The sequence below is a fragment of the Microtus oregoni genome, unplaced genomic scaffold, assembly GCF_018167655.1.
Source record: "Microtus oregoni isolate MIOR12 unplaced genomic scaffold, Mior012 000019F_ref0000042, whole genome shotgun sequence".
Classification (NCBI taxonomy): Eukaryota; Metazoa; Chordata; class Mammalia; order Rodentia; family Cricetidae; genus Microtus; species Microtus oregoni.
In genome coordinates, this window is record NW_024543078.1 from 4,605,550 (window position 1) to 4,626,255 (window position 20,706).

The 20,706-nt window shown below is 58.9% G+C and overlaps 1 protein-coding gene across 3 annotated transcripts in view; it reads right to left on the reverse strand.

Annotated features, from left to right (window-relative positions):
- Positions 1-630: 630 nt before the first annotated feature.
- Nfic (nuclear factor I C) overlaps positions 631-20,706 on the reverse strand; it is a 34,549-nt gene continuing 14,473 nt past the window's right edge. For 2 of the 3 annotated variants that reach the window (XM_041668773.1, XM_041668772.1), the window contains exons 3-10: positions 14,281-14,352; positions 12,974-13,048; positions 12,765-12,888; positions 11,641-11,765; positions 10,466-10,591; positions 9,372-9,556; positions 7,898-7,974; positions 631-5,629 (exon numbers count right to left, since the gene is read on the reverse strand). In XM_041668773.1, coding sequence (XP_041524707.1) covers positions 7,924-7,974; positions 9,372-9,556; positions 10,466-10,591; positions 11,641-11,765; positions 12,765-12,888; positions 12,974-13,048; positions 14,281-14,352 — 758 coding nt within the window. In that variant the 3' untranslated portion in view covers positions 631-5,629; positions 7,898-7,923. The remainder of the gene's footprint in view (positions 5,630-7,897; positions 7,975-9,371; positions 9,557-10,465; positions 10,592-11,640; positions 11,766-12,764; positions 12,889-12,973; positions 13,049-14,280; positions 14,353-20,706) is intronic. The other variant, XM_041668774.1, reaches the window with a different exon arrangement.

Genomic DNA, 20,706 nt, shown 5'->3' on the forward strand with positions numbered 1-20,706 from the left:
AACAAGGAGGTCACAGGGGACCCCCAGCTCTTTGCTTTAGGTAAAGAGATTGGGTTCTTTGAGATGAGGCCTCATATAGCCCAGGTTGGCCTCAAATTCTCCATGAAGGCTGGGCGGTGGTGGCGCATGCCTTTAATCCCAGCACTTGGGAGGCAGAGGCAGGCGGATCTCTGTGAGTTCGAGACCAGCCTGGTCTACAAGAGCTAGTTCCAGGACAGACTCTAAAACCACAGAGAAACCCTGTCTCAAAAAACCAAAATAATAATAATAATAATAATAATAATAATAATTCTCCATGAAGTCAAATATGACCTTGAATTCCTGATCCTCCTGCCTCTAGACAGGCCTGAGCCACCACAGTTCCTCAGGCTTTTGTGGATGAGTCCAGAGCTATGGTAGAGCTGGAGCCTGCTTCCCAGTGTTTGGGTGAGCAGGTCCCGCAGTGGGGGGTGCAGGGGGGAGGGGAGAGGCTACATAGTGGGCCTGGCCTTGTGAGCACCGTCCAGTGCTGTGGGCAGAAGGCACAGCGTGTGTATAGGGTGTAGGGGATAACCCGTCCCCTCCTGATCTGCCCAGAGCCCTTGTGGACACACAGTAAGGAAGACCCAAGACAGTTTGAAACACTTGAAGCTTAAGCTTGTTTAATTTTTTTTTTTTACATTTTTTCTTTCTTTTATTTATTTTTTTGGCTTTTATTGAATCTTTTATGTACCCCCTTCACTTTTTTCTTTTTCTTTCTTTCTTTTTTTCTTTTTTCTTTTTTTGCATAGGGAGAAACAGAACAGCAGGCAGACAATGGTGCTTAGGCGCATCCACAAAACAAAACAAAAAACCAGAAACCAAAATGAGTTTGTAATATATGAGGCTATGACTGGAGTCTGCTGTGGGCACGGGTGATGGAGGAAGCTGGGCCGGGTGCCCTCTGCTCCCCATCCAGACCCCCACTTGCTTGGGGAGGATGGCGGAGAGGGCGCCACAGGCCGCGCAGGCGCATTTGTGAAAAGCTGAAGGTCGGAGATGCAACAACCCAGGAGTAAAATACAAAACAGTTGAAAGGAAACAAAAATCTTAAAATAAAACCAAAAGATCTCGGCAGGAGAATGAAATGGCCAGCCTTACCACCCAGAAAACAAGGTGAGGGGACAGGGGAGAGAGAAAGTGAAGAGAGAGAAACCGTCCCCATGCTCCCTGCCGCAACCTGTGCGTGCCATGCACTCCGCCCTGTCTAATCCTTCAAACCCAATGCTTGTCCAGGCGCTGCGGGGGACACGGGGGTGCTCACACTGGGGACCTCAGACTCAAAGGGAATTCTTTTTGTGGAGACATGGCTGGGATCTGAGGTTGGATGGGTTGTGAGGTTTTAGGGGTATCCAATTGGGTCCTCCAAGCTGGGGTAGCAAGGCTGGGTGCTTGGGGAGGGGTGGTGGCTTGGGGGTACGTGCCTTCCTCCCCTCCCAGCACACCTGCTGAGTCCTCTCCAGGAGTGGTGACTGAGGGGAGGCACGGTAGGACCCCAACACTGCACCATTGGACGTATGAGGCACTGATTGGGAGATGACGGTTTGGTATCATGGCTACAAGATCCGGACTTGCTGTGAGTCCTCCCACCTCAGCCCTGTGATGGGTGGACAGGTGCCTGTAGGAAGGGACAGATGGACGGAAGGGAGAGGACAGTCACTGACCAGTGGGATGTGAGGCCTGGGCGGGGGCGGGGAATCAGGGATGGCGGTGCACACCTGTCGTCAGAACAACTGGGAAATGGAGGCAGAAGGGTTGCCATGAGTTGGAGGCCAACCTGGGCTACCTGGCTAGACCCTCCTGTTTCAAGATAACAAAACAGTTGGTGGGGAGAATAAGTGGCTGGACCTGGCAGCCAGCGCCCAGGAGGAGAAGGAACCATCGGAACAGCTCAGCACTGGAGGGGACTGAGGAGCTCCTAACTAAATGCTTGTCTATGTATGCAGCCAGGCCAGGCGGCGGGGAAGGCTGACCCCACTGGCCAGGACATCTGCTGGTGGCCTAGGGTGTCTTGTCTGGGGAAGGGAGTGAGGTGACCCTGGCACTGTCTTTGAGGGGAGCTGGGAGGAGCCCACCCTCCTGGTGTCATTCCCAACACAACGGACATTCCTGATTATCAAGCTCAAGACTTGAGGGCTCAGGACCCCAGATCTCTTCTAGGGTCACAGGCTAGACCCCAAGTGGTACGCTGTGGGGGCCTCACCAGTACATGATGCTGGGTTTGGGGATGACAAGGGCTGGTGGCCTGAGGAGGGGACAGGTTTGAAAGTATTAGTTTTACATGCAGAAAAATAAGCCAAAATTCCTAACACTCTCTCCCACCTAAAGTCACCATCTGAGGACCGGTGCAGGGGCCTGGTACCTGGGTGGGAATTGGAGATCTGAGAAATGGGGGTACTGAGAAGACCCCCCAACCTGCTATCAGGCACACTGCCTCACCCACTGCCCCTCGTGTTGATGGTTCCCTAGGGGTCATCACGTGGATTTCCTACTTTCTGGGGGTGGAGGACACAGGCTGGGGAAGGACAAAGTTAAAAGCCAGAAGCCAGCCACAGGGTTAACTGACAGACAGGTCCTGCCCAGGCCAGGGTGGGCGGTGAGGTGGGCTGGGGTCTCCCGCTGCTTGGTGGGGAGTTGGAGGCAGGGGGATGGCTTAGAGCTGGGACCCCTGTTTGCCCTGCTAGCCCCTGGCTATTGTCTCAGCTTTGGTGAAGTTTAAGAGTAAACAGAAGACAGAAAAACAATCAAAAACCCAAAGGTAACCACAAACAACAAAACCAAAAAGGAAAAAGAGAAAGAAAAACTGAAATCACGGACATGACAACGGCCTGCCCAGTGGCAGGACGGAGACCGCTGTGTCCCCGCTGCCCCTGCTGGGACGTCCCACAGCTGAGCTGGACCCAAAGACAGACAGACAGATATTGCATATACTCAGCTTCGTGGGTTGGCTGGAAGACGGGACGCCACCCCCACTCCACCCCCCATTATCCCTGGGGTGGGAGGGTTGGTGGGGAAGGGCCTGAGAGTCTCATCCCCGGGCAGGGGACTCCGGGCCCCCTCAGGGGTGGGGTGGCAGGGAATGAGCACCAGGGAGAGTCCCTTCCCCCAATGCGCGGGGTGAGGGTAAGGGCAGGGCTGAGGGGGGTGGGGCGGGGTCGCAAACCATGACCAATATTGTGACTTCCTTAATAGTATTGTTTTTCTTGTTTGTTTGTATTTTTTGGTTCCTTCTCCTTCCTTTCTTTTTCTTGAGGCAGCATCTCACTCTGTGGCACAGGCTGGACCTGGCACCCACAGCTATCCTCCTGCCTCAGCTTTCCAAGAGCTGGGATCACAGGTGTGTGCCACTACGCCCAGCCTTTTTTTTCCTCTTTTATAAAATTGTTTTTCTTCTTTTGATTTCTTTTACAAATAGAAATACCACCCTTTTGGATTTTATTTTTTATTTCATGTAATCGCTTGTCTGTTTGTAACTATGCGTGCAGGGCATGCGTCTGTGTGCGCGGATATTATTTAAAAGTTAATACTTGTCCTCGGGAGAGCAAGGCACATGTTGTGGTAAAAAGTTCGTGCAAATTCGGAAATAATGTTTTTTTTTTTTTTTGGTAAGGATATATATATATATATATATATATATATATATATATATATTTTGTGTATCCTTTTTTTCCTTTTTTTAGTAGAGGCGGTGAGGGGCTCGGGCGGGTGGGGCAGACCGGGTGGAGCTGTCATGCACGCAGCAGCCCCGGGGGACTCTCGGGTTTCGCGGGGGGCCTTAAGCACCATGCAGTTACGTAAATAGTTGGTTTTGTCCTGACCCCTGGGGGACCCGGCTGGCTGGCTTGGGGGGGGGTCAGAGGGGACCGACCAGGTCCACCCTAGGTATAGCCTGTCCCACACTCACTGGCCCGAGCCCCACATTTGGACAGTGACCCCCGCGATGTCCCCAATGGTCCCCCCTGCTAGAGGGTCCCTGAGGACAGACGGACAGGTGGGTGGGGGTTTGAGGCCTCAAAGGTTGGGGAAATGTCTTGGGGGGGCTTGGTACGTTCAAGTAGCCTCGCCCCGAGCCCGGGAGGGCAGTGGGTGGATGAGGCCTGGCCCTGGGGCTCCGCTGCGGTGATGGCTTGCGGCCTCCGTAGGGAGGGGAGGGACACAGGCATGACGAGGCCAAGATGGGGGGTTGGGGAAGAGGAGCCTTTGTGGGTTCAGTGACCCTAAAAAACCCAACCTCCCCTCCCAGGGCGGTCCACCAGAGATGGGGACCCGGGTGGGTGTGGACGGGAGCTACAGAGCGGGGTCTGGGGCACGGACCTCGCGCCCCGTTTTAGTGTTCTTTTGTTAGGTCAGTGAAGTCCGCATAGCAGATGGGGAACCCGCCACCCAGTCTCCCCATCACTCGCACAGCCCTCCCACGCGGGTCCGAGTGCACTTCCACCAGCCTTCTTGGTCCCTGTGCCGGGCCCCATGTCATCAGGGGGTCAAAGTGCAAAGGGGGCATCCCCTGCAGTGGGGCACCCCAGGGTGGGTCTCCAGGAAGTAAGGCACTGGCAGAAGTGTAGAGGGACAGCACACAGCCCCAGCCTGGGTTTGGGGACACCCAGCTCTACCCCTGGGGTCCCATCTCTCTAGCTTGGAGGGTACAGGCGGCGATGAGGAGCTGGGGTAGGCGGGGACGAGGGTGGGGGTGCCCCGGCCATTCTGTGTCCCTGATGGATGAGGGGGTCGGCGGGTGGGCGGAGGGGTTAGGCACTTAGTGGCACCTCCCGCCTCCGGGGGCCTCGGCGTGGGGGTTCCTGCTCCCCCACCTCTGTTTCTCAAAGTGCTGATACTTCCCGTGTGTGAGAGGAGGAGGCCAGGGGGTGGGGAGCTGCGAGGCCTCTCATGCTGGGGTGGGACTGGGGACAAATTGCATAGAGATGTGTCCTTCCAAACGAGGTCCGCAAGGAGAGGGGACCAGAGGGCTGAGGCGGAGGCTGGCGCAGAACCCTCCCGGGGGTCCCAAAGTACCTGTGGCACCGTCTGTCCCCAGCAGGGCCAGTGCTGGGCGGCTCCGTGTGCTCTCCAGGCCTCTGCTGTCCGCGCCGGGGGTCACGTCCACCTCCTCTGCCAGCACTGCCTCCAGCACCCTGTCTTTGGCAAACACCGTCGGTGGGGACCACCAGCGGAGGTCCCCGAGGCTGGCGCTGGTGGCTGGCGGCAGGGGTCTGGGGAGACGGGGCCTGGCTGGGCGGCCCACCCTGGACACGCTGTCCATCTGTTGATGCTGGGCGTGGGTGCCAGGCCAGGCTCGTCTGGTCTGGGGGTGATAGCAGGGTCCTCGGGTGCAGAAGGGCAGCCGGCGGCTGTCCATCAGCAGCAGGTACCACGGAGACCCGCGGCTCCCACCTTTTGTCATCTTGGTTGGGAAGATTCTTTCTTTTTTTTCCTGTTTGTCTTTAGTCCTTTTCTCCTCCTGTGTGTCTGTCTTTTCTGTCGCGCTGGGAGTCGGCAGGGAGCTTCTCGCTCGTTCTAAGTTTCCACTGAAAATGCAGGCGGGGGCCATCACCTCCGGGACTCCGCCGGCAGTGGAGGCGTGGGAGGGCCAACTCCGTTATCCCAGGTACCAGGACTGTGTGGTCCGCGGAGAGAGGGAGAGAGAGAGAGAAACGGGGTGTCAGGAGCAGGCTGCCTCCTTCCACCCCCCACTGCACTCCGCATCCCTGAATGCAGACCATAATACCAAGTGTGATGCTGGCCTATGGCCTCCACCTCCACCCGACTGCCCCTACAACCGTTGGTCAGGGACTCGGTATAAGTTTGCCCATGACGACAGGACTCAGCATAAGTACATCCTACGGTAGCAACATCGTCAGGGAGTGACGTCAGATACTCGGTGTAAGTATGCCCGTGCTATCAGGGACTTCACATAAGTAAGTCTCCTGCAGGGACCGTGCGATGTCAGAGACTCCGTATGGCATTAAGTGCGTGGGTGGCCGAGACACTCCTGTTTGCCTTGCTAATTCGACACCCCCACTGTGGAGCCTTCGAAAGGGGCACGTGTGGGTGGCTCCATCTGTGACGCAGTACTAGGCCAGGCTAGCCTAGAACTCACTGTGTACCCCCGTGGTCTCGGGTAGAGAGGTGGTCCTCCTGCCTCAGTTTCCCTAGTGCCACACTGGGCTTGGCTTTTCAGCAGTCATGCCCCTGCCTCAGCAGCCATGAAGCTGCCGGGTGGGCCCAGAGGGTAGACAAGAGCAATCTTGCAATGGTCTGGTTCCAGATTTTTCTTTCTGTACCCTCCAAGGTCCCTGGGATATCAGTGAGCACTATCGTAAAAATCAGGGCTAGCCTGTGGCAAAGTCCACCCAGTCACTACAGTGAGGTGTGTGTGTGTGTGTGTGTGTGTGTGTGTGTGTGTCCCAGCCTGGGGCCTGAGAGCACAGGCCAGGGGCTGCCTGCAGGGGGCGGGGCGGCCTGAGGGGCAGCGCCTCTCTCAGCCTGGCCGAGCCAAGTTCAGGCTCGTGTCCCTTACTTCATGTCTGGTTTCCGTTGGCAACCAGACAGGCCGGGGTGTGACCCTGGCCTGGTGCTGGACCACGGCCTCCGCATCCACCTCCCTAGGGACCCCCAGTCTGCCAAGCCGGCAGAGGGGGAGACCGAGGCAGTGGGAGGCAGCCAGAGCCTCAGCTCTTTAGTTATTTGTGTGCTCAGATATGAAGGGGCCTGGGGTGGGGGGCCGACCACGGTCTTGGTGTGCAGATGTGGTGGGGGGGCAGGGAGGGAGCCAGGCTGCCAAGGAAGCTGAGCCAGGAATAACAATGTAGACAGCCTGGAAGTGCTGACGGGGCCGAATGAGCTGAGGCCCAGAGCTGAGGCAGGGGCCTAGACGAGGGGTGGGTGGGAGGGAAGAGCCCTGCAGCCTCCTGATTTCCCTGGTGGGGGTGCGAATCTTGTCAGGAAGTTCTGCCCCCTCACAGCCTTCCGTGGCTTGCTAGTGTGCCTGGGGTGAGGCCTGCGTTCTGCCACGCCTGCTCGCCCTTGCCTAGCCCACATAGTGTGGCCGCGTCCTCTGTGGGCCAGGCCTGGTCCCTGGGTCACTGTGCTCCGTCTTCAGCCAGCAATGGCTAACCACCTTGGCCCTGCCTGTCCTGACCCAGAGGAGAAGGCAGAGGGAGCCATCAATCTGTCAGAGTGCATTCTGGACCCATGGAGGAGTGAGTGAGACAGAGGCCATGGCCTGTGACCAGGTAGCCAGGCCGAAGACCTATTGAGCTACCAGAGATGGTGGGGGTAGTTCTGGGAGCTGCAGGGAGATGGCTGAGGCCTGAGGAAGGGGCAGGTTCGGAACAAATGACACAGCTGGGGCTGTCCAGTCTCCTGCCGTCACATTCAGGGCTCCCTGGGCCACCGGTAGGGAGCTGCACAGCTAGAGAGGGTACCAAGGCAGCTGCAGAGCAACGTGGTAGCTGCAGAGCAACGTGGATGGAGACGACTTCACACCGCTGTGCAACCATAGACAACTTGCCTGCCCTCTCTGAGCCTCTTCTTGCACCCTAAACTTCCTGCCTCTGCCTCCCACTCTGGACTCTCTAGCTTGGAGAACTGGGATAGGGGCGCAGCTGGGGATGTCCCGACCTGCAGTGCGCTGTGTGACCCTGGGCTGTTTGTCTCTCCTCTCTGAGCCTTGGGTTCCCCAACTATGTGCCCCGAAGCCCCTGAAGGTGGACAGGGCGGAGGGAGACCTCACACCCACAGGGTAGGCTCAAGGCCTGGGTCAGGAGCGAGAGGCTGGCTTGGGTGTCCCTGGGGGCTATGGCCAGCAGGCCAACTGTCCCTGACCCCCCGGCCGGCCCCTCTGCCCCGCCCCCCACCCCCCAGCCGGCCTCTCGGCCCCTACCTGTCCCGCAAGAGGATCCCTCCGTCCTAATCCCACAAAGGGACCGTTTGCAGGGGACGTGCCGGGCGGAGAGCAGGCTGTGGGGAGGAGAGAGACCAGAGCCCGTTAGCACTAGGGCACCGGGACCAGAAAGGGTGTCTGCTGCCCGGGGGTCACACAGCCTTCCCTTTGCACCCAGTCGGAGCCCTCATGGTTCTCCCAAGGGTGTAACCCTGGGGTCCTGGGGATCCTGGCTGGTTCCTATGTGGTTGGGAAGGTGAGGTATCAGCCTTGGGCTGGGGCAGCGAATGAAATATTAATAATCAAAGGCCGTTGTGCATAATTCAGGACTAGTCGCGGCCAGGCTGGCGGTGTCCCGCGTAGGGCGCCATCAATTATTAAGGACGCTTTATTTATTGATTCCCCTCGTAGAGAGTGTAGGGTGGGTGGAGTGTCTGTGCAGATCTATTTATCATCTAGTTGGCTGGTGGTGTTCTTTTCTGAGGCAGAATCTCTCTGTAGCCCAGACTAGACTTGAACCTACAGTCATCCTCTGGCCTCAGCCCTCTGGGTCAGGATGAAAGTCCTGTGCCTCCATGCCCTGCTTCTCATACCTGTCTCCGCCACATCTTATCTGGGGCCAAAACCTCGGCGCCCAGGGACGAAAGAATCACACCAACCAGGGGCAGAAAAGGATGAGGAGCTGGGGAAGTGGGAAAGGCAGAGTGGCAATAAAGTCCCGGGGGGGGGGGGGAGGGGGGGGAGAGCGCCACTGCCAAGTTCCTGCTGTATACCAAGCAGAGGTCCTACCCCGACCACGCCCCCAGCCCCTCACTGGGGATTCTAGGCGGGGCTCCACCCTGACCACGCCCCCAGCCCCTCACTGGGGAGATTTCCACAGATTGACTTATTAGAGGTATATAAACTGAGGCACAGAGAGGGAGAGACATTTGCCCAAGGTCACGCAGAATGGGAGCTATTTGGAAAGGTGCCTTTGCACCACAGCCAATGTGGGGACTGATGACTTGTGGCTGCTGGGAACATCAGGTCTGGGAGGCTGCAGGCCCTAAAGTCAGTTGGCATTTGGGACATGCTGGGTACACCTGCTCAGATGTACCCCTGGGACACCCGCACCCACAGACCCTTTCAGTCAGCAGCACCTCGCACCCATCTTTCCCCAAATCCGAGAACCCCAAGTCCCACATGCTCTTTCTGTCACTGCATGGCCCAGAGGGGCCTCAGACTTAAAGCAATCCTCCTGCCTCAGCCTCCCAAATGATCTGAATCTCTGTCATGTTTTGTATTTCACACAAACCAATGCTGATGCCCTTAGGTCTTAGATTTTACGAGCCCGTGGAATGGGGTTCCCCTGTAGCCTGCATGCATCAGGCTGCACGGTGTGATGGCTGCTGCCCCCCCTCCCCCAGGCTTCACTGTGCCTTCAACTACAGTAGAGGGGGCTTATGCCAACCCTGAGGCCACACCGGCCACTCACCGGTCCAGGCTGCTGAGTGGCCGGGTCGCAGGCCAGGGACACCAGATCCTTGAGCGGGTCCTGGGGGTTGAGATGTGGTGGGTACCGGATGGCCGTGTGGGGGAAGTAGGTGGAGGCTGGCTGTGGCAAGATGGATGTCGCGGGAAAGTGCAGGGCTGAGGACGGGTGGGGACTCCGTGCAATCCCTGTGGACAGAGGCGTAGGGTGGTCATGGGGTCAATGGGACCCAGTCTGGGTTGAACTTCAGCTTTTCAAGGGCACCACTGTGGTCCCCAGCAGAGCACATGACAGGTGAGTGGAGCCTATGTCCTAAAATCGTTTACGACAGAGAACCAGGCAGTAAAATGTAAAAAAGGATGCAAAAAGAGGAAAACCAGGTCATGGGTGCAGCAGGCAGTGTGCTGGGCGGCACACGCAGAACCACAGGAGACTGAGGCAGAGAGGACTGCTGTGAGTTCAAGGCCAGCCTGGGCTACACAGTGAGACCCTTAAAACCAAGTGCTCAAGTGATAATCTTTACTCTCTTCCTGGAATTATGCTATGACAACCGCCCTGCCCCTTCCACACCCCCATAATTCTACTTCCTATCTCTGGAGCCCCGAGTTCTAGACACTTCCTGTCACAGGGCCCACACTGTGCGTCTGGGTCTCTCACAGGCCCCTCATGCTGCGAGGTGTCAGGGCCCCTTTCCTGTGACAGGGACGAGTCCCCTCTCTAGGGTGGTCACCCCATCCTGACCCCAGGCGGATGGTCACGCGTGTGTCTTCCCGCAGATGGCTTTATCAATGTGGTGGGCAAACAGCTGGAGTTACAGGAAGAGGCTGCTTGGGACCAGGTGCCCATAAAACTTTATACATATGACCGAGCAGCAGGAGGGCCACCATCAGCTGACCCAGGACCTACCGGGTGGTTCTACAGGTGACAGAGGTGCTCCCTACAGCCTGCTCCTCCCCAGTTCAGGCCATCTCCACCACACCATACTAATCTTTTCTTCCTGGCTGGAGGGTTACAGTAACAGGACCAAAGGCTGGAAAGCCGGCAGAACTTGTGTCGCCATTGCCAGTGGCGGTCGCGCTTCCAGGTACCACACTCACCGCTGTGCACCGCAATGACAGGCCTGTGGTGCTGCGTGAAGCTGGAGAGCCGGGGGGAGTCCTGGGGGGACGGGCTATTGAACGGAGACTTGTCCATCTCGGTCTTCTTCACCGGTGACGAGATGCCTGTGGGTGGGGGTGGGGGTTCAGGAGAGAGCACCGTGAGATAGTACACAGCCACGAACACAGGCCCTGACAGGCATCTTTAGGGGAGGGTCTCCTCTATCCTCGAAGGCTTTTCTTATTCCCTAGGGATCCTGGTCCTGACCACAGAGGTCAGGTACTTGTAACCTGTTCCAATTCATAGCAATCCTCCTGCCTCCCAAGTGCTGGGGTACCAGCTACTGTCTGCATCTGCTGTCACCACCCTGGGCTTGCCACCCTGTCAGAGTGGTGGTGGGGGACAGGCAGCACAGGAGAAGCAGGCTGGAGGGGATGACGTCAGAGTCTCAAGAATTAGCACCGTGGCTAAAGTGCCCCGCAGCATCTTCCAGCGCGGGAGGGGCAGCATGCTCGCTTGGGCCCCGCCCTCACTGTCCCCTCCAACTGCCCAGGTCAGACATCTTACCCAGGGTCCCCCGGGACGGTATCGGTTCACCTCCCTTCCTGTCTAGACTGTCCCCAATTACCGGCTCATTAAGGCCACTAAGCTGATTAGCATGGCATGTCTTTCCCCAGCCGCAGGACCTGCCAGCGCCAGGCCAGGTCCCCAGAGCCCCCGCCCGCCACCGGCCTCAGTTTCCCCGAGCTACACCCTGGCCTGGGGTAGTTCTGGGAAGCCAGCACCTCCGACACTATCAGAGACCAGAGACTGGCTGAGGTCACACGGCGCACACCGGGGTCGTTTCACTCCGATCCTTCTACAAGAGCCTTCAAGGGGGAAGAAGTCGGCAGGGACTTCCGGGAGGCAGTGATTCCGGCACCGGAATCAAAGAGCGGCGGGAACTCACAACTCCCTCCCAGAAGGCCCTACAACCCGGGCTGCTTTCTTTCTTATACAGGGCACTTGCATTGCTCCTGCTAGAAATCTAGTCTAGGTGAAAGTAATATACTGTCGTACTACAACTCCCAAGAGGCCCTGCATTTTTAGCTTAGCTCCTGCCCCGGGTGAGAGCGCAGAGCTCGCCGGGATTGGTAGTCCTAACTGCTTCTGCACCCACACAGCCAGGCCCCACCTCCTTCCATGTCCTCCGTCCAGTTGCGGTTGCTACTCGTGGGCGAGCTGGGAGAGGTGTAGTAGTCGCCGCCGGGGCTCGTGTCCACATCCTCCTCCATGGAGCCCGACTTGTGCCGCTTGCTCCTAAGCGAACAAGGATGGGGGGGGGGAGGAGATGCAGGATGCAGGCTGGTTACCATGGAGATGGGGACTGGCTAACTTCCCGTTTGTAGGGGGTGTTATCAGGAAACATCAAGGGAACTACAGCCAGTCAACTGGTTGGGACTCCCAGAGGGAGGCAGAGGTGGACGCGACACCAGTCTTTGCACTAAAACCCAGGGCTAAGACTCGGTTTACAGATGGAGAAAACAGAGGCACACCACGTGATCAGCTCAATGTCCCAAGATCTCTGGAAGAATTTGTCAGGCTTCAGGCTAGCCTTTGTGGCCTACCAGGGCTGGGTGACAGGGTACTGGAACTAGGCTTCTGAAGATGAGCCCACGTGTATAGTACAAACGGTTACTGCAAGTGAACCTGGGCCTGCTGCAGGGGGGGCAGGGGCTGAGAACTGTGGGCCTGCTGCAGGGGGGTGAGAACCGTGGGCCTGCTGCTGCAAGGGAAAGGGGGCTGAGAACCGTGGGCCTGCTGCTGCAGGGGAAAGGGGGCTGAGAACCGTGGGCCTGCTGCTGCAGGGGAAAGGGGGCTGAGAACCGTGGGCCTGCTGCTGCGGGGGGGGGGCAGGGGCCGAGAACCGTGGGCCTGCTGCTGCAGGGGGGAGAAGGGGCTGAGAACCGTGCGCCTGCTGCAGGGGGGTAAGGGCTGAGAACCGTGCGCCTGCTGCTGCAGGGGGAAGGGGGTAAGAACCGTGCGCCTGCTGCTGCAGGGGGGCAGGGGCTTAGAACTGTGGGCCTGCTGCAGGGGGGCAGGGGCTGAGAACTATGGGCCTGCTGCAGGGGGGTGAGAACCGTGGGCCTGCTGTTGCAGGGGGGGCAGGGGCTGAGAACCTGAGCCTGCTGCAGGGGGGTAGGGGGTAAGAACCTTGCGCCTTCTGCTGCAGAGGGTAAGGGGGCTGAGAACTGTGGGCCTGTTGCAGGGGGGAGGGGGCTGAGACGCCGGTGCGCCAGCAGCGACCCTGGCACCTACCCACTGGAGGATGTGCTGGGGAGAGTCCTCCTCATGCCAGCGCCAGCAGGGTTCAGGTCGTAGGCCAGGTGGCCCTGCAGCTCTCCCAGGGAGAAGTTGGGTCCGGTTCCCGTCACTACAGGTGCTAGAGAGGACAGGAGAGGTCAGGGGGGCGTGCTCCTCATGCGACCCCCCTCCCGTGGAGACGGCCCCAGGACGGAGACACTCACTCCGGGAAACCTGGATCAGCTCTGTGACGCTGAACACACCAGATGTGACGAAGCTCTCCTGGAAGTCCGTGGTGTCTGGAACACACAGGGGTCAGAGGTCAGCAGCCACCTTCCTCCATACCTGCAGCCAGGGTGATGCCCACGCCGCTCTGTGACAAGCTTCTGCCCCTGTCTGAGTCCTGAAGGTCATGTGACCCAGTTACTCGCACCCCACTCCTGGGCTGGGGTTACAGCTGCTTGGCGGTCACATGGATACTCGGGATTCGAACTCGGATCCCCATGATGGTGGCAAGTATATTGCCTGCCGGTCCCTGTCTACACCACCTTGGCTTGCACACTCTGACGCAGCCACGGTAGAGTACCGTGCGTGCAGTCACGAACTGCCTGACCGACACAGGGTGGGGGCGGGAGGAGCCTGTGGACTGAGGCTGGGTCGGACGGAAGGTTCTGGACCTACACGGTGGGCTTCGCTGCGGTGAGGGCAGGTACGGGCTAAGGCTACATCAACCACAGCAAGTACACACACCCACATCCCCGGCCAATGCCTGCAGCAGGAAGAACCCAGAGTGGAGCAGTAGTGGGACCGGCCCCCAGGGGGCAGCACAGTCACGCTCACTGAGCAGTGACCAGTGGCTCAGGGCTGGCCCTGCGGTGTCCACCGGGAAGTGGCCCCCCCAACCGTTTCCTGCTGACCCACATGGTGGCTGCAGCCTCCTGCTCCTCCCCCGGGAGTTTCCTGTTTGTACAGAGGCCACCGGGGTCCATGTCCGGAGGCAGGGGAGTCCCGAGGACTGGGATCCTCCGGGGACCCCACCCTCCTCCTCCTTCTGGCTGGAAGGGAAGAGGCAGAAAGAGGCTGGGGAGCTTCCGGGTCATGGACCTGGTCACGAGCCGTGGCAGGCCTAGCTCAGGCCTGTTCCTCTCCCTTCACGGAGGCTGCCACCATCGGCGCTCCCCCTCCACACCCCACTCCCAGGCACAATCTGTGATGGCAGTCAAAGACCCTGGTGTAGGCAAAGTGCTGCCCAAAGACGAGGAAGATGGCAGTCCACGAGGAGGTGTTGAGGTCCGCAAAGGCCCCATGGGAGACAGCACTGCCCCTTTCACCCAGGCAGGGGCTCTACCCTGACCCCGCCCCCAGCCCCTCCCTGGGGATTCTAGGCGGGGCTCTACCCTGACCACGCCCCCAGCCCCTCACTGGGGGAATTCTAGGCTCCAGCTCTGCTGACTATGCACAGACACTCATTACTTAGCACAGGCTACCCTTGAAACCATAATCCTCCTGCCTCAGCTTGCCAAGGACTCACCCAGGGTGATGGGCTTGCTGTCCTCCTGGTCGGAGCCCACTCCAGTCCGGGGGCTGCTGCTCTGTTCTGCATCTGCAAAGAGAAGAGAGGACAGCTTGTGACCTTGTGTTGGGGGCTGTGGACCCAGACCCTGAATTTTCTGTAAACGACTTGTTACGCTTGCAGCTGCTCTGAGCACGAGACCCTCAGGAGTTCCTGATGGTAGGGGAGTGGTTTCTGGTGGGTTTGGCAGGGGAGTGGCTACCCTGGAACACACTAAAGGGGGTGTTCTTGTTTCAAGGATGACCTGCGTCTCTGCCTCTGTGTGTCAATCTACAGGCGTAGTACCATAGCACACATAGCGGTACCGACCATACAACATCGCAGTGACATCTGCCAAGGTGTGAGAGATCTGGGGGTTCAGATCCTAGCTCTGCTACCTCTGTGCTGTGCAGCCTCTGGGCTCCAGGCTGCCTCTCATGTTACAGATGGGGAAACTGAGGACACAGGTGGTCTTGCGGCCTCCAGTGTCACATGTTGCCCTGGCTACCAGTTCCTCCCCTGTACTTTCTTTCCATTTTATCTAGAGATAATTCCCTCCCTGGTAGACTGGGGGCCTGCCAGGTGCTGAGCTCAGCTGACCACTGAGGCCCGAGGGGGAGGGTAAAGAGGGTGGAAGGTCAGGAGCTGGGCCTTTTCCTGTGGCAGAAGGGATTAGCATGATCAGCCTGGCAGGAGGCTTTTGGGAAGGGTCCCAGCTCCAAGGCTTTCAGGTGGCCTCAGGTATGGGAAGGGAGGGAGGGAGGATTCTTCCTAAGGAAGCTCTGAGTCCCAAGGTTATCTCAGTCAGTATGGGCCTGGAGGTCAGGGGTCATCCCCAAGATGGGCTGGTCCAGCTGCAACATCTCTTGTAAAATTTTGGAGATGAACCATAGTGGGATGCATCCTGGGAAAGTGCTCTACCCCTACCACGCCCCCAACCCCCTCACTGGGGATTCTAGGCGGGGCTCCACCCTGACCACGCCCACAGCCCCTCACTGGGGGATTCTAGGCGGGGCTCCACCCTGACCACGCCCCCAACCCTCTCACTGGGGGATTCTAGGCGGGGCTCCACCCTGACCACACCCCCAGCCCCCTCACTGGGGGATTCTAGGTAGGGCTCCACCCTAATCATACCCCAGTAAGAAAGAACCATAGTTATGCTGTGCAAGAGGGAAAGTTGCACTGGTTGGCAGGTGTGTTTTGCAGCATCACCTGCTGGCCCCTCACTTCACTTCCTGTTCCACCTGTCCTCCTTTGCAGACCTGGATGTCACCTCCCCCAAGTTTGTACATAGACTGTGGGTGATGGGGCAGTCACTGCCCCAGAAGCAGGGACAGGGTGGGAAGGACACAGGAGACTCAGGATGGTTTCCCTGTGGTCTAACTCCTACAGTCTCCAGGAACGCTGGAGAGGGACAGGGGAATGGTCGGCAGCGATGGACAGATGGACCTTTGCGAACATGCATGTCAGGAGGTCATGTCCCACAGCTGTAACTCAACTGTCCTTTTTAAAGGTCTCAGGGGAGGGATAGTCACATGACCACACACCCTGCTCCTGCACAGGTCCCTAGAGGTGTAAAAATAGGGACTCAGTCCTGCACTGAGTTTTTCCCGTCTGGGAGCGAGGCCAAGCTGCAGGGAGTACTAGGCGGCCGTGAGCAGGAGTCAGTCCTCCCTGCAGCCCCTGGGCTCCTCCCCCCGAGTGGCACAGGCTCCGTCCTGCCCTGGACCTTCACAGGGCAGCAGCCTCTCTCTGGTGCTCCCTTTTCCCAGCATGCCATGTTCAGGCTCGGGAAGCCTGGAAATCCCCTTCCTCCTCCCACACATATCCGGTTCTGTTCCAACTTGCTCTGTCCGGGATTCGGGGCCCACCCACTGCTGGTTTCTGTGCGAGCCTGGCTAGGAATGTGTGTCAGTTCATTCTGCACACATCTGACGCTTGCTATAAACACAAGCCTTGTTCCAGCGGGTTCCCGGCCAATCGGCAGGAGTCACAGCAGGAAGACCAGAGGCTAGACTGAAGGTGGACTTCCATGGTCCTGCCACAGGCGGGCGGACAGGGGCGGATGGTGCTTAAAACTCCCGCCTCTCCACCGTTACATAAATAAAAGTGGGGACCAACCAGATGGCCACTGTAGACACGCGGGGAGCCCTGGGGACGAGGAGGCAGCAACCGGGTGGGGTGACCTCCCAGGCTGGCCTACTCTTTCCAGCTCCAGCCGGCCTGGGCCAGCGCCAACAGGTCCTCTCAGCCAAGTCCTCCGGAGAGTCCTCCCCACCCCACTGGGCCACTCTGGGCTGCCCTGGCTGCTGCTCTGGTTGGTGATGGAGCCCAGGGACCCCGAGGGGACATCGGGCTCGGTCACCTGGTGCATGTGGCCCGGGAGGCACATGCTGGTGACATCATCGACTGGGCGGCCATTTCCCTGGGCTTCCAGATGCTTCTGTGGCCTAGGCGGCCATTTTGTGGCTGGGGAGGGCCATCTGGTGGAGGCTGGGACACAGAGCCAACCCCTCCCCAAGTCAGGGTGACCAGGAAAAGGGACCCTGGTACAGGGCATGGTGGACTCAGCAACCTCCAGGGTTAAACTGTAGGTGCCAGGTTGGGGCACAGGGCCAAGTGGCCATGGTGGGGGATGGGACCAGGTGGCCATGGTGGGGGATGGGGTAGGGGATGGTGGTGGGGCCAGGTGGTCGTGGTGGGGGTGGGACCAGGTGCAGGTGGTTGCGGTGGGGGATGGGTCAGGTGGATGTGGTGGGGATGGGTCAGGTGTAGGTGGTCATGGTGGGGATGGGGCAGGTGCAGGTGGTCGTGGTGGGGATGGGGCAGGTGCAGGTGCAGGTGGTCCTGGTGGGGATGGGTCAGGCGCAGGTGGTCGTGGTGGGAATGGGGCCAGGTGGTCATGGCCTGGGCCTCACCCCCAGTCTGGCAGTGACACACTGTGGCCCTGTCACCCGGGTGGCTCCTGGGCTGTGAGATCTGAGGTTAAAAATACCAGACAGACCCTGGTCCTCTCCAAAGTCAAAAGTGTCACCCGCCAGCCGGGAGGAGCTGAAAATAACCCATGTTTACACTCAGCGAATTCCTGGCTTTCCCGGTCCCCCCCCCCCCCCTTCCTAGCCAGTCCTAGGAATCCATCTGTGGCTGCAAGGGGCCAGAGCCAGGCCACAGCCCTGAGGACACCCAAAGCCACCGCAGGGGACTCCAAGGGTCCCTCTCCACCACCCCACAGGGTCACAGGTCAGAAGCCTGGACCAGGAGGTGGGAAGACAGATCCTGTGCTGTGTGGCTCCAGGCCAGCTCCAGCGTCTCTGAACTAGAAATAGACTCAAGATGATCCCTTTTCTACAGAGAAACCCTGTCTCGAAAAACCAGAAAAAAAAAAAGAGAGAGATGATCCCTTTCTGTCTGTGTCATGGCTTCCCACAATGGAGGAGAAACACACGTCACCTCTCATGTTTAAACACACTAGTGCACAGGAAGCACACACCGTCGGCACTCAGCAGTGCCAGTGCTGGCTGCTGCTTTGTGAGTGGACACAGAACAGGCACAGAATAAACATTCCCAGGACTAGGGAACCTGAGGAAGGCTGGGGGCATCAGAGGCAGCAACCTACAGTGACGGGGAGGAAAATGGGTGTGGGGACAGACAAGCCCACCTTCCCTGACAGGACATAATAGCTGGGACCTGCATGGATGCTAAGCCACGCCCCCAGTCCATCACTGGAAATTATGGGCGGGGTTCCACCCTGACCACGCCCCCAGTCCCTTATGGGAGGCTGGGGGAGTGGGGGCAGCTCTTCAGTCCAGGGCAACATAGATGCACAGAATGGGAGGCTCGCTTGTCCTGGGTCCCACAACTCAGGCAAAGGGCTATGGTGCCTGGTGGGGGGTCCACACCTGGGGAATTTTGAATGACTCTTTTGTGGAGATCCTCTCTGGTTTTCCTTGGGCCTCAGTTTCCCCAGCTGTCAGAGATGCTGAGCTGCTGTAACCCCTTTAGCACCGGCGCCCATTTGCCAGAACCTTCCTGGTCCCTAGGCCAGTGGCCCACTCTCTGCAGAGACCACACAAGGGGTTCAAATCCTGCCCCCATGATCCAGCCTGGTGCACCGTGGCTTCGAGAGTGAATCCTTTTCCTCTGTTTCCTGTCTTGTTAAGCACCAAGTTGGTATCAACTATTCTGGCCCCTGTGGTGCTCACATGCACTCTGCTAACGTACAGACAGATAGGAAAAAGGAGGCAGGACAGAGTCCTCTGGGGCTCACCGAGAACCCCCAGCCAGTCATCTCCAACAGCAGCCATTGGTGGGTCCCTCCCCCTGTGCCCTCTCGCCACCTTCCTGGAGCCCTTAACTGCTGTGCACCCCCTTGGTCCCTCCGCTCCTTCCACAGGGGCTTCCTCTCTGCTCTGCGTATACAGGACCCGCGCGATAAATGCTGCCGTGGTGTGAAGTTTCCCTTCTTCATCCTGTCCCTAGAGTGCAACAGACATGAGGTTGGTTATGGGGGACAGTGGCGACCCCCAAATGCCAGAGCTCACACCAGAGGTCACCACAGGTGTCTCCTCAGTTGGGGTCCGCCTTGTCCTGCGCTCCTCCAGGCTGCGGCCCCAGGGACCTGTCCACTCAGCTGCACCCTCACCCCCACCCCGTCTCATTCATGGACTGACAGTTCCCGGCACACAGTAGGGGCTTCAGAGGCAGACTGGCTTGGCCCGAGTCCCCCGCCCCTCCAATGGCAGCCTGGCGAGGCCCTGGCCGACTTACAGATGGAGAAACTGAGGCTGGGAGGAATGCCCGCCGTCAATGTGGAGGAGGGCTGGGGGCGGGAGTCTCGGAACACGGCCCCTTTAAGCCCCTCCCCCACGGCCGCCTCTTTACGTAATTGGGCCGTTGTCCTTGCATAACCCAGTTACATAAGGAACAGGCAGCTCCATCCGGCAGGGACCAGTCGGGGCGTCTGCACTGCAGACCTGGGCCACATCAGCAGCCCGGCTGCCGCAGGGGCTGCAATCTCAGGTCCCTGATTTCTCCCAGGGCTCCCACCTGCTGAACCCCCCTCTTGTCAGCTCCCACCTGCCGAACCCTCTCTCCCGTCGGCTCTCTTCTGGGGACCCCCTCCCATCGGCTCTAGTCTGGGGACCCCCCACTCCCTGCAGCACCCAGAAGTGACCAGTCCCCACTAGTTCACAGAAAGAGACCCTTTCTGTTCCCATTACTCTTGAAACTGACTTCCAGAGAGGGTATGCGTGTAGCCCGAGGCTGCACAGCACTGACCTGACCGGCCACCCCTGGGCGCCTCCTCAGGGCACCATGACCCCCCCTCCGTGCTCTGCACCTCTCTCAGCAGGGCCTGGTATACAGTAGGTACTCAAAAAATGCAACCCTTGCCATGTGGTGACCTTTTAGGCCTCTTCTACATTCCATAGACGGACTGCCCTCTGGCTCTCTAGAGGGGAAACTGAGTCACAGAGGAAGTGAAACAGGGGGCCTAAAGCACCCCGCAAGCTAAAGCATCCGGAAGCAGCAGGTGTCCTATTACTGCACTGAATCTGGAGCTCCGCCCACTCCCCACCCCCCACGTGTCTGGGGTGGGGCCTTGGCCACCCTGAGCCTCTGGGCGCCCATCTTGACGCTGGCCCTTTAAGGCGGTCTGCGGCTTGAGTCTGTCCCAGAGTGACCCCGGGGGAGGGTGTGGCCGGGAACAAGGGGCCCATTCAGCTCGGAAGGGGGGGGGAGGGAGAGGAGGAGGGGGGAGGAGAAGGGAAGGGAAGGGAGAGCAGGGGGCGGGCCCTGGCGGGCAGACTGGGCATGAGGACAGATGGACACCTGGAGTCAGACGCTGAGCCCTGCACCCCCGCCTCTGCACCCTCACTGCTGACCCCCAATCCCAAACTTCCACCACCGAACCAGCTTTTAGGCCCGAGGGGCTGAGGTGCTTCTGGGAACTCCCTGGGAATCTGAGCTGTGGGTTCGAATCCTACCTGTTGGGCTCGGTTCCCAGCCTCAGCCCTCAGGAGGATTAAGTGTGATAACTGCCCTGTCTGTGGCAGTGTAGACAAGTCGGCGCTTAGCGAATTCCAACAGGGGCTCACGACCACACTCCTGCCTCAGCCTTCAGGGTGTAGACCTTGTGGGAAGTCCTGCCACCGATCTGCCCATCAGCACCAAGCTGGAGGGGCTGTGGGTCCTCCGCATGCCAAAACCCGCAGTTGCGGCTTAGCCCATTCGGGATGGTCCAGAACCCGGTGTGGGATGTTCCAGAACGTGCGGGGGCAGTGTTCTGTATGGCTCCCACCAGAGGATGGGACATCAGCGCTGGTCTAGGGGTCCTCCCTCTGTATGGCTGAGGCAGGGGACAAGGAATCTGAGCCATCCTCAGCCAAGTGGCACATTTGAGTCCAG